Below are 13,576 nucleotides of genomic sequence, written 5' to 3'. Positions count from 1 at the left end.
TCTCCTTGTTCTTGTACATTGCATAGATTATCATATGTCTCACACCTTAGGACTTTCTGCTGCTTACGTATGTAATGCAATCTCTCACTTTCAATCAGTGTATTCATCAACAATAAATTGCTGTAGAAGCCTCCTTGCATTGAGAAGTAATGAAAACATATTTCTTCTATCTTGAAGTTTGAAGGCGAAGAACTCCCTCATTGTTACTGTTGTTCTTTTACTTTTGCTTGAAGATGTTACCTCTCTATGGGGAATGTCAACTCTGTAACCATCTTCTCCGTATGGAAATAACAACGGATATTGAAGAGGAAGGTAAGAAGGATGTAATTCACTTATTTGTTGTAAATAACATGTCTGATGTTGTACAATGATATCTATTTTTTCAATTGTACCACCATCATCTCCAACAATTAAAGCTGCAACCTCTGAAGCAGTTGGAAGGTTATATGTTCTTCCATCCTTTTCTCTTCTTCCAATCAGCCGTAACTTTAGCTTGACATCCGGCTATCGTTCAAAACAATCTCTTGTAATTCTATAAGACTTCACCAACACATTTTTTGCATCTAGTATGTTCTTTAAGTATTGAATAATCTCAATATCAAGGGAATCAGAATTTGATGCAGAGGCTTCTTGTTTTTCACTAAGTAAATCATAACAAACATAAAATCAGAGTGACCATTAATATAACCATACTATGTAATTCAACTAAATTTATTAAGAGATATTACAATAAGGATGAACGTATATCTAAATGAACTGTGTCTATTTGAAACTTCATTTTTGGTATCATATATGTACAGTTGAGAGAATTTCAATTTTGTTCCATCTGGTGGTAGAAGACTACCCATCCTATGGTAGTTTTGACCATTAAGCCTGTATATGTATGGTGCATTTCCACTATTAATGGAAGAATCAATTTTGCCACCCATTGATGTAAATGAGAACATTGAATTATAACGACTAATGTTCTTCATAAAGTATTTGCTTTTTGAGTCCTCACAACGAAATAGATTTACGTAAGAAGTAGCCATCTCTTTCTCTTTTGGAAGCTGAACTTTGCTATAAAGTCAACAAAGGGAGTAACTTGTTTTCATCCCGCATTTTTTCCCTCGAAGAGCTTCATCTCTCCATAGTTTTGCATCACAACATCTTTCATCACCGTGATCCAAGTACTCTGTTTAATAAATTCGAATCTAATAACTAACTGTAAGTACAAACATTTGATTAATCAATAATTACCTTTAGATATTATTGCAATTATGTTTGTAGCTGTTACTGGATGGTCCGGTTCTTCATCTAATGTAATATCAATGATTTGTATATCAGCTACATTTACATTCCTCCTTTGTAATCTATGATGCCCTGCTGATAACCGAACCATAGAAGAAGCTTGCTCTATTGTCGATAAAGGCATGGATGAATTGGCGCTAGAACGTAACTAGTAGTGTTTGTCTACATGAACACTTGCTGTTTAAAATATACAAATTTAAGTAATGTAAGACATGTGTTAGTATTGAAAATGTATTTGAAGCATTACTTTAAAAATGAGGTGTACAAGAGATTACACATACCATTAGCACTATCAGATAATGGATTTGTGATAGTCACATCTGAAGAAGAATGTGCAAAGTTTGTATGTTGATGTTGTGGACATATGTTTGGATCCATATTCTCACTATGGTAGGGAATATTATTCCTCTGAGATGAAGATCTTAATTGCCTATCATAATTTGAGATATTATCTGTAAAAAGATAGAGTAAAGTATAATTGTCAAAAAGTGCCTTCAACAGAATTTCTGAACAGGTAATATTTGTCTCATTCAAAATCGAATTCAAAATGCTTTTCAATCATATACCTTCAACATTTGATGATGTAGACTTCAATGACTGTTTATTACTATTCACCGTTTTTCTAAATTTTCTCCTTTTTCTAGCATCCATGGAATTTCGTTTTTAAAAGATCTGCAAGAAAGTTAATCCTTCAAAAAGAAACTAGTGCATGAAGTCTGTACATAATAAAACATTGGAATGAACAATCGTGAGAAAATGGACTCAGTTAGTCAGTTGTGTTAAATAATGTTTTTTTTACTGTAGTAGAAAATGGAAGTTTTTTGTGATAACAATAATTTTATAAGAAGCAAATGATTACCCAGATGAGGCGGTTATAGAAACCGTAAATTAAAGGTGTAAATACAACGTAAATTAAGAAACTGCTTGTTAGTTTTTTTTTGCACGTTCGTTTTCAGAGTTATGTATCAGATTGTCGAGTCAGAGCTAATGAGAAGGCCCAAAAATGTTTAAGTGTTGTATGCAGAGAGTCACCCCACACACAGAGCTTCACTTACGGTTCAAATGGGTCTACTTAAGTGGCATTTGTCCTTTTACACGTGTATTTTCCTTTTTTCGTGGCTTAATTGATGTTTCAAATGAAGAAAACAACTCTGATATGTTCTCTGTCTAACAAAGTCTGGATCCATTGTATCCAGACTTAGAAGTCTGGACATACAAGTCTGGAGTATGTGTCTTTGTGAACGTGCATAATTGTCTGCCAAACTTACAAGGTAGCATGCCTTAGAAATCTAAGAATAAATCTGAACTCCTTCTCTCTAATGGAAATTCAAAATTCTCTTCATATAATTGATGTTTTAGATGAAGGAAACAACTCTGATATGTCTATGTATCACTAAATCTGGAGTCATTATTTCCAGACTTTTGCATCATGTACATGAAAGTCTGGACTTATGTTCCCTTGGTAAGATTCATAATTTTATGGCAGACTTAGAAGGTAGCTCGTCAAAAAAATTTGAGAACAAATCTAAACTCCTTTTCCCCAATTAAAATTCAAATTTCTCTTCAATATTTATGACGCTTACATGAATACGCGAATAAATCCCATTACACTTAAGCTCTGTATAAGGGTCAAACCTTTTTGTGACCTAGATATATTTTGTAAAAAAACATCATTTACAACTGTTTGAAAAACAAAATAAAAATAATCAGTCAAACGAATAAATATAAATAAAAAATATGCATTAATACGATACTAACAAAATAATACAATAGTACTCAATTATACAGCTCCAACGACTAACTAAAATAAGTTCCACCCATTTTAGGAAAACCATGAATCTAAAGTACTATCTGAAATATCTTCGAAGTAGTTATCTATTTTTAAAGTTGAGGGAGATCCACGTCCAATCTCAGGAATGAAGTTATGAGCTATACGGGTTATACCAAAATCATCAAATTGGTTCGAGTTTATAGACCCGAAATCATGATGCATGTTAAAAGATGCAACTTCATCACCAAGTTGTATTGAATCAAATGATTGGTAAGCCAAAGGTGGTGCATCCGCAAGTGGAAGCTTGAGCGACTTTCGGTTGGGATGATGGTCGGACATTGATGTAACATTCGTTGGTGGTGGGTTTTCCAAAACCGTTGGCATAACAAAATTTGTAACAGCACCAGGACAACATAGTTTAATGGCAGCATTATCATATACCCTGGCAGCCTCCTCCGACGTATCATATGTCCCCAACCACTACCGCTAGCGTGTAGCCGGATCCATAATCTCCGCTGCCTATCTATCCCAACGTCTTTTCCGTACTCCTCGAAACTTCCTATCGTTACCCTCTGGACTTTTCTTCTTCTACATAGCTTTCTGTTTCGATTCTACAGCAGATGAGTTGTTTCTGGGTGTTGTCATATTCCCATTGAAAGGCATCATTGTAGCTTCGCATGACAGATGTATGCTAATTTCATTAACATACTTCTTCACACGCCACCGTCCAAAATGGTCGTCATCTTCATCTCCTGACGAATCAGTTGCATAGGGATCAATCATTGATATCCTTATAAGTTTTGGGAATGGTAACTCTTCTTGGTCAGAAAACTTCTCTGGCATTGCCGAAACCTCCATTGTTATACGCCTTTTGTGCTCCGTTTGTTTGATCGGAGGTAACATGAAGCAATCCTCCATGAATATCTGCTTTGTGATGAAAAAGGAACATATAAGTTTAAGAGTCGAAAATGGGTGAGAGGTGAGGAGTAGGGAATATTTTATTTTATTAATTACCAGATTTGAAAAAAGTATAAATTTATTTAAAACTTTGGGAGGTCATTTCAACCATCAGTTTTAAAAATATCTTTATATATTTAATACTATATGCCCTTTACGGTTTCCAATAAATTTCTACACTACACCCGAGTCTCCTTTTGTTTGTGCCTATTTGCAGATTAAAATTAGATGAAACAATATTAGGGCTTAAAGGAAGAAGAAGATGAATGAATGGTCTCTTCAGAGAAGAAAATAAGTAGTGTTTTGTGAGGGATATTGCCTGGTTTGATGCAATCACTCTGTTTTTTATGATTATGAAAAGAAGGGTGATTGCATCGGACCAGGCTTCATTCCTTTCAAATCCTTTTGTAAAAATCAGATAGCTACCAAGGTATTACCGGAAGAGTTACTATGAGTAGATACAATGTTTAATGTGTATATGTCATTCAAATGTTTCACTGTGTGCAAATTTCCTTTTTAGTATACTTTTCAGTAGCTTTGATTTCACAGGATTTTACAAAGCGAAGGAAAGGGCTATATAATTTGTTAATATGACTTTAAATATATTCATCTTAATTTGGAACATATTTTACATATGACTTTGTGTTTATGCATAAAAATTTAAAAGAGTTATATACATGTTCAAAACCTCTCATTATTCAATTCTTCATAGGCTTTTGCGTAGAAATAGTGTTTTGGTGAATCTTGTTTGGACTTGCAATTAGTGATTGTATTATATACATGTTCAAATAGCATTCTTTACTTATGAGGAAAACCTAAACGTAATATAAATGATATATTTAAATTATGTTATAACATTATCACCTAAAATAACTTATGTCTTCACCATGTTATGCAAAGGATGCAGTTTCATGTCAAGTATAGAATTCAGACTTTTAACTATTAAGTGTAGAAGACCAGAAGTAATAGGTTCTTGAAAAACCATGTTGCATATTTCAAATTTCTACATTAACATATTTATAAATCCGGCAAACTATGAAAACCAATGTCATAACAGAGTTTTAAGTTGGAGAAAAGGTATTGGAGTTTTATTTTAAGGCTGACAAATTACTACACAATATAAATCTGCAAAATTTAAAGCCGTGGGTTTTTGTTGAAAGAAACATTTCAACAATCTGCCAAGCCTGATGAATGATAAACAATTCATGGAAGGTGAGTTTCCTACAGTTCTGTAATAACTATGTGAAATAAATTTGAGAAAACATTTACAATGTAAAAAATTACAGTTATATATTAATGGACATATGGACATCAATTAGTAACATTTGTATTGTATTTCAGACTAAGACATGCTAAAAGTAACATTTTAGAACTGGTTTCAGGGAACTCGGCACATTGATACTCAAGAATTACAATTTACAATTTAAATCCAAATCTGAAGTCTGTTTAGTACTGTTTTGGAGCCGTATTACATGGTTTAAACATTAATGCACATTGTACGTCTATCAAACCACGTATAAAAGTTATTATATAAGTCTGTAATCAAGCCAGTCAGAGTTAGCTTCCAACTCTTACATTTAACTTTGACGGGTTCATAAGTTTAATACAAGAACCGTACTGTTGAAATGACTCTGAAGTAAACCATCTATTTTAACTCTGGAAAAGGATATCAGACCTATTTTTGTGAAATAAGTATTTATTTAGAAGTTTTTGTGATCACCGAAATACGTGACGGCATAGCACGTGCAGAACCTCTGTGAAGGTCTGTATGAAGAATGGAGTCACGCTTGACAGACACAAGGGTGAAAAAAGTTCCCAGAGTTTAAGCCCAAGGCGGTCCATAGTTACAAGGCTGAAGTACACTTTCAGAGTCAGAGGCGGAACCTCAAGGTAGGACATGAAGAGACAGAGCTCTTTGTCAACTCTTAAGTGTAGAGCCTTTGTGTAGCTCTGTATGAAGCACAGAGGTAGGGTTCCAGTTACGGCGAAGCATGTGCAAAACCTCTGTCATGATCTGTATGAAGAAAGGGAATCTCAACGTAGAACATGAACAAACAGAGCTCTTTCTCAACACTTAAGTGCAGAGCCTCTGTGTAGCTTTGTATGAAGCGCGAAGGCAGGGTTAGAGTGACAGCATAGCATGTGCAGAACCTCTGTGAAGGTCTGTATGAATAACGAAGGGAGGCTTGACAGACACAAGGGTGAAGAAGTTTTCCATAGTTAAGACTCAGATGGTCCAGAGTTGTAAGTCTGTAGTCCACTTTCAGAGTATTTGGCAGAGCCTGAACGTAGAAGATGAAGAGACAGATCAGTTTCTCAACACTTATGTACAGAGCCTCTGTGTAGCTCTGTATGAAACACGGGGGAAGGGTTAGAGTGATCGCATAGCACGTGCAGAACCTCTGTGAAGGTCTGTATGAAGAAGGGGAACATCAACGTAGGACATGAAGAGACAACGCTCTTTCTCACCACTTAGTGCAGAGCCTCTGTACTGCTCTGTATAAAGCATAGTGGCAGAGTTAGATTGACGGCGTAGCACGTGCAGGCCCTCTGTGAAAGTATGTATGAAGAACGGAGACAGGCTTGACAGCCTCAAGGGTGAACAAATTTCCCAGAGTTTAAACCGGATACGGTGCAGAGTTACAAATCTGAAATACACTTACAGAGTAAGAGGTGACGCCTGAAGGTAGGACATGAAGAGACATAGCTTTTTCTCAACACTTAAGTGCAAAGCCTCTGTGTAGCTCTGTATAAAGCACGGAGGCAGGGTTAGAGTGACGGTGTAGCACGTGCAGGACCTCTGTCAAAGACTGTATGAAGAAAAGGAGCCTCAACGTACAACATGAAGAGACAAATCTCTTTCTCAACACTTAAGTGCAGAGCCTCTGTGGAGCTCTGTATGAACCACGGAGCCTGGCTCAGATTTACCGCGTAGCACGTGTAGAACCTCTGTGAAGGTCTGTATGAAGAACGGAGTGAGGCTTGACAGACACATGGGTGAAGAAATTTCCTAGAGTTAAGACTCGAACCGTACAGAGTTACAATTCTGAAGTCCACTTTCAGAGTAAGCGACGGGTCTTCAACGTAGGGCATGAAGAGAGAGAGATAGCTCTTTCTCAACACTTATGTGCAGAGCCTCTGTCTAGCTCTGTCTGAACCACGGAGGCTGGGTTAGAGTGTTGTCGTAGCACGAGCAGAACCTCTGTTAAGGTCTGTATAAAGAACGAAGTCAGGCTTGATAGACACAAGGGTGAATAAATTTTCCAGAATTAAGACTCAAATGGTCCAGAGTTACAAGTTTGAAGTTCACTTTCAGAGTAAGAGGCGGAGCCTCAACGCAAGGCATGAAGAGACATAGCTCTTTCTCAACACTTAAGTGAAGAGCCTCTGTATGAAGCACGAAGCCATGGTTAGAGTGACACCATAGCACGTGCATTACCTCTGTTAAGGTCTGTATGAAGAAGGGGAGCCTCAACATAGCACATCAAGAGACATAGCTCTTTCTCAACACTTAAGTGCAGAGCCTCTGTGTTGCTCATGCAAATAAGTTTAATATTAAATCCAAAACAAAAAATAATGAAAGCGTATAGCATACTACATTCACCAATTAACAGATCATTGTATAAACCAAAATACAATCACCAAAACAATACCAAATACGAGAGACAATGTAGTTGTACACCCGACTCACGAATATTACTTCTGAAGTGGAGGGATTTTTTAACGTTTTCGTAGTCAATCCTTTTTCTTAAATTAGGAAAAAAGGAAGAAAAACATAAGAAGTTCTCGATACTCCAACAGAAGTTAAAAAGAAAACAGCTTCTTACTTGAATTAAAAATGTAACACCCCCAAACCATACATTGCATGTAACACATATCTCATACAAAAGAAATACATGATATCATTCCATTCAGGTCCCTTAATACAAGAATCTATTATGACCAAATACAAGGTCTAAAAATTCAAATACATTACTTGTACTAAATAATCAAAACTGTACATCAAAACAGATCTTCAAGCAAAAACGCATATAGGAAAATATTAAATTTTCCCCTTTTCCCTTAMTGTCCATACCTCCTGCAACACATAGTTAAAATCACAAAATGAGGGTTAGACCGAAAGGTCTAGTGAGATACCCTACTTATGTTATTGCAGGGTGAAAAATCACCAAAATATTTATGGAAAAACATCCTTTCATATATAACAATTATATGAACAAATAAGAAACACAATACCAGACTTCTTCCATATTTCAAGCAAAGCTTTCAATTATACGAATCCCATACCTCTGAACCAATCAGGTTTCATATAATGCCACTTTTAAACCTTTTTATATCAAAATAAGGTTTACAAAGTTTCAGGCCAAACCTGATGTTTTCTCCTCAATAACATCCAGACTATGAATTCTAATAAGAACCTTGATCCTAAATCTTTAAATCACAAAGAAATAAAGATTCCAGAACACGGTAATTTTAAAGGATATAATAGAAAGAGTTATATCATACAACAAACATACAAATGCCACCATTATATCCAAAGGTACACCTCTCCTTGATATGCCACCCTTATCCCATGGTACACCTCTCCTTGATATGCCACCCTTATCCCATAGTACACCTCTCCTTGATATGCCACCCTTATTTCCTCATCAAAATATTTCACAAAATAATTTCAAATAGACCGTAACCATTGAAATTATTATCATTACAAAAATCATTTCTTTCAAAACTTCCTTTTTATGATAAAATAATATTTCTTATCGAAAACACAAGGCATCACTTTAAATCCGGTCAACTTGATTTAGCCGGACTTCAACTCCGGTCAACAATCCGGACAACACACATCATAAGCTTTGTTCGATTTAACACTTATAATATATTTCAACAACTTTGTCCGGATAACAAGTCCGGACAATACCTCGTTCACTACTTGGCCGATTTAAAATAATTCGGCCACCATTTGGTCGTATTCATGCTTCTCAGTTCAAAAAGATAATCATTCTTACCAATCATAACCCGATCAACACTTWACCGGTTTAAGGTTAAACCGTTCAACACCTGAGCGATTTAAGACTTAATCGCCCAACACTTGACCGATTTAACACTTAGAATAAATTTCAACAACTTTGTCCGGATAAAAGTCCGGACAATACATCGTCCAACCTTTGACCGATTTAAAACAATCCGAACAAACCTTGTCCGGTTTAAAACCCGGATAAAACACTTGAGCAAAAGACTGATTTCTTTCCAAAAATAAACAAGATTCATATAAAACCAGTAATAATTTTATGCAAAAGAGTTTAGAAATTACTCACCTTAACAGGCTTTTTGAATCAAGTACTTGAAAACAGGTACTTGCAATCCGGTCAATACTTCTCTTTAAATCGCACAACTTTATCAAAAGGCAAGAAAAAGAAATATGGAGGCTAAACCCTCCTTTTATACATTTCCAGAACTGGAAAGTCGGCTAACAGCCCCTTTTCATAATAACCAATTCATGCACATGCATGCATACTCAAAACCATGCACACATACATACATCCACNCAGAACTGGAAAGTCGGCTAACAGCCCCTTTTCATAATAACCAATTCATGCACATGCATGCATACTCAAAACCATGCACACATACATACATCCACACACACTATGCATTTTCTAATATGCAAGTGTGTATATATATATATATATATATATATATTTACAAATATATACATATTCTTATACACATAACCATATTATACAATTAATTTTCACATATCAACATGATCAAACGTATCAATTTATCATGCTTTCACGTAATCATTTAATCAAATAATCACATATTAATTACCTCGGGTGATAACTAGGATCCGATTATCACATCATCCACCCCTCAAAAGAATTCCGTCCCGGAATTCCTTAAATCAAAAAGCCATGGGTACTCTGATCTCATCTTTGATTCCAATTCCCATGTTGCTTCTGGTCTTTTGTGAAACTTCCACTGAATTTTCACCAGTCTTATTTCTTTGTTTCTCAACAACCTGATCTTTCGGTCAATTACAGCTTCCGGTGTTTCTATAAAATTCAATTAACTGTCTAATTGAATCTCTGGCAATGGTATAGCTAAATTCGGATCAGCCAAACATTTTTGCAGATTCGACACATGAAAAGTGTTGTGAATCAGACTCAGCTCTTCTGGCAACTCTAACTGATATGCTACTGGCCTAATTCGCTTACATATTCTGAACGACCCCACATACCTCGGACTGAGCTTCCCTTTCTTTCCAAATCTGTTGACACCCTTCCATGGCGAAACTTTTAACATCACAAAATCACCTATACCAAACTCAATTGGCTTTCGACGATTATTTGCATAACTTTTCTGGCGATCTTGTGCTGTTTTGATTCTTTCACGAATCTGTTCAATCTTTTCAGAAGTTTCTTGGACAATTTCAGGACCTGTCAGCTGTTTTTCACCCACTTCATTCCAACACAATGGCGTTCGGCATTTACGTCCATACAACACTTCATATGGTGTCGCTTGGATGCTAGAATGGTAACTATTGTTATATGCAAACTCTATCAATGGCAAGTGATCTTCCCACGATCCTCCGAAATCAATGATACAGCTTCTCAACATATCTTCGAGAGTCTGGATAGTTCTCTCACTTTGCCCATCTGTTTGCGGATGATAAGCTGTACTTAACCGAATTTCAGACCCCAAAGCTTTCTGTAGTCCTTCCCAGAATTTGGAAGTAAACCGACTATCTCTATCAGAGATAATAGACAATGGAACACCGTGTCTGGTAACAATTTCTTTGATGTAGATCTGCACTGGCTTTTCTAAAGAGTATTTCTCTCTTATTGGTAGAGAATGCGCAGATTTAGATAAACGATCAACAATTACCCAAATTGCGTTATACCCTCTTGGAGTTCGAGGTAATTTCATAACAAAATCCATGGTAATGTGATCCCATTTCCATACAAGTATTTCTAAGGATTGAAGACTTCCGTACGACTTCTGATGTTCAATCTTGACTTGTAAACAAGTCAGACACTGTTCCACATACCGAGCTATATCTCTTTTCAATCCTGACCACTAATAAAAAGGTTTTAAATTTCTATACATCTTATTGGTACCTGGATGAATAGAGTATCGTGATTTATGACTTTCATTTAATATTATACTTTGGATATCTCCAAAATATGGTACCCAAATTCGCCCTTGAAAACACATAATTCCTTTGTCATTTGGTTTCAAGGTTGAAATCATCTTACTCAACTTTNCTGGATAGTTCTCTCACTTTGCCCATCTGTTTGCGGATGATAAGCTGTACTTAACCGAATTTCAGACCCCAAAGCTTTCTGTAGTCCTTCCCAGAATTTGGAAGTAAACCGACTATCTCTATCAGAGATAATAGACAATGGAACACCGTGTCTGGTAACAATTTCTTTGATGTAGATCTGCACTGGCTTTTCTAAAGAGTATTTCTCTCTTATTGGTAGAGAATGCGCAGATTTAGATAAACGATCAACAATTACCCAAATTGCGTTATACCCTCTTGGAGTTCGAGGTAATTTCATAACAAAATCCATGGTAATGTGATCCCATTTCCATACAAGTATTTCTAAGGATTGAAGACTTCCGTACGACTTCTGATGTTCAATCTTGACTTGTAAACAAGTCAGACACTGTTCCACATACCGAGCTATATCTCTTTTCAATCCTGACCACTAATAAAAAGGTTTTAAATTTCTATACATCTTATTGGTACCTGGATGAATAGAGTATCGTGATTTATGACTTTCATTTAATATTATACTTTGGATATCTCCAAAATATGGTACCCAAATTCGCCCTTGAAAACACATAATTCCTTTGTCATTTGGTTTCAAGGTTGAAATCATCTTACTCAACTTTTCTGATTTGATAAGATCTTCTTTCATAGCTTCCTTCTGACATCTCAGAACTTCTTCATGAATATCAGGGATTAAACTTATTCTCATTGCCATCATTTTAATGGTCCCGCTCCTTTCTTTTCTACTTAAAGCGTCAGCTACCACGTTGGCCTTTCCTGGGTGGTAAAGGATTTCACAGTCATAATCATTAACAAGTTCAATCCATCGATGCTGTCGCATATTTAAATCTTTCTGGTTGAATAAATGCTGTAGACTCTTGTGAACTGTGTAAATCTGGCACTTTGTTCCCAGAAGATAATGCCTCCAGATTTTTAGAGCGAATACTACCGCAGCTAACTCCATATCATGAGTCGGATACTGCTTCTCATGATCCTTCATCTGTCTTGATGCATAAGAAATCACTTTTCCTCTCTGCATCAGAAAGCATCATAATCCTAACTTTGAAGCATCACTGTATACCACAAAGTCTTCAGATCCATCTGGTAAAGTCAATATCGGCGCGCTGCAAAGATGATCTTTTAAAAGTTGAAAAGCTTCTTGCGGTTCTTCTTCCCACTGGAATTTAACATTCTACCGAGTCAATTTAGTTAATGGCACGACTATCTTAGAAAAGTCCTGAATAAACTTACGATAGTAACCTGCCAAACCCAAAAAGCTACGGACTTCAAACGGAGTCTTTGGAGCTTCCCATTTTTCAACTGCTTCTATTTTTACTGGATCTACTTGTACTCCGGCTTCTGAGATAACGTGACCCAAGAATTGAACTTCTCTTAACCAGAACTCACACTTGGACAATTTGGCATATATTTTTTCTTTCTTCAATAATTCCAGTATCAAACGAAGATGTTCCGCATGTTCTTCTTCGGTTTTAGAGTATATAAGAATAGCATCGATAAATACAATAACGAATTTATCGAGATATTCCTTACATACCCTATTCATCAAATCCATAAAAGCTGCAGGCGCATTAGTTAAGCCGAATGGCATAACTAAGAATTCGTGATGCCCGTACCTTGTTTTGAATGCTGTTATGGCAACATCTTTTTTCCTGACTTTAAGCTGATGATATCCTGACCTCAAATCGATTTTGGAGAAATAACTTGCTCCCACCAATTGATCAAACAAGTCATCAATCCTCAGTAAAGGATACTTGTTTTTAATTGTCAACTTATTCAGTTCACGATAGTCTATACACATTCACATAGACTCATCCTTCTTCTTAACGAATAGGACCAGAGCACCCCAAGGTGAAGTGCTGGGCCTAATAAGTCCCTTATCAGATAAATCTTTTAATTGTGCAACCAGTTCTTTCAATTCAGATAGAGCTAAACGATACGGCGCTTTTGCTACTGGTATAGCTCCTGGTATAAGATCGATTCGAAATTCAATAACTCAATCTGGTGGTAATCCAGATAAGTCTTCTGGAAAGACTTCTGGATATTCACTAACAATCGGAATCGATTCTTCTTTTCTCTTCTCTTTCTTTAAGTCAATTACATATGCCAAACATCTTTGGCACTTCTTTCGAATACTTTTATAGGCTTTCATTACTGACAAAATACTAGTATGATGATTCTGACGATCACCATAAATAACAACTGTTCTCTGGTCTGGTAGAATAATTCTGATTATTTTCTGATTACAAACAATGCTAGCC

At 36.1% G+C, this 13,576-nt stretch overlaps 1 protein-coding gene across 1 annotated transcript; it reads right to left on the bottom strand.

The window, feature by feature from the left end:
* Window positions 1–3,112: 3,112 nt before the first annotated feature.
* LOC112502932 (ethylene-responsive transcription factor CRF4-like) lies at window positions 3,113–3,979 on the bottom strand. Its single transcript, XM_025106954.1, has 2 exons — window positions 3,654–3,979; window positions 3,113–3,503 (listed from the first exon to the last, which is right to left on the bottom strand). The coding sequence occupies exons 1-2, from the start codon at window positions 3,977–3,979 to the stop codon at window positions 3,113–3,115; spliced, it is 717 nt and encodes a 238-aa protein (XP_024962722.1).
* Window positions 3,980–13,576: the final 9,597 nt, after the last annotated feature.

The sequence above is a fragment of the Cynara cardunculus genome, unplaced genomic scaffold, assembly GCF_001531365.2.
Source record: "Cynara cardunculus var. scolymus isolate 2C unplaced genomic scaffold, CcrdV1 Un_Scaffold_2183, whole genome shotgun sequence".
In the NCBI taxonomy this organism is placed as follows: Eukaryota; Viridiplantae; Streptophyta; class Magnoliopsida; order Asterales; family Asteraceae; genus Cynara; species Cynara cardunculus.
The sequence above is the reverse complement of the archived record's forward strand: the minus strand, read 5'-3'. Positions and strand labels throughout refer to the sequence as shown.

Excerpts from the sequence above, each read along its gene's own strand:
- LOC112502932 (XM_025106954.1), bottom strand. The coding sequence starts at position 3,979 with ATGGAGGATTGCTTCATGTTACCTCCGATCAAACAAACGGAGCACAAA. Across the intron at positions 3,504-3,653 it reads GAATCGAAACAGAAAGCTAT|GGTATATGATAATGCTGCCA; the intron begins GTAGAAGAAGAA and ends GGAGGCTGCCAG.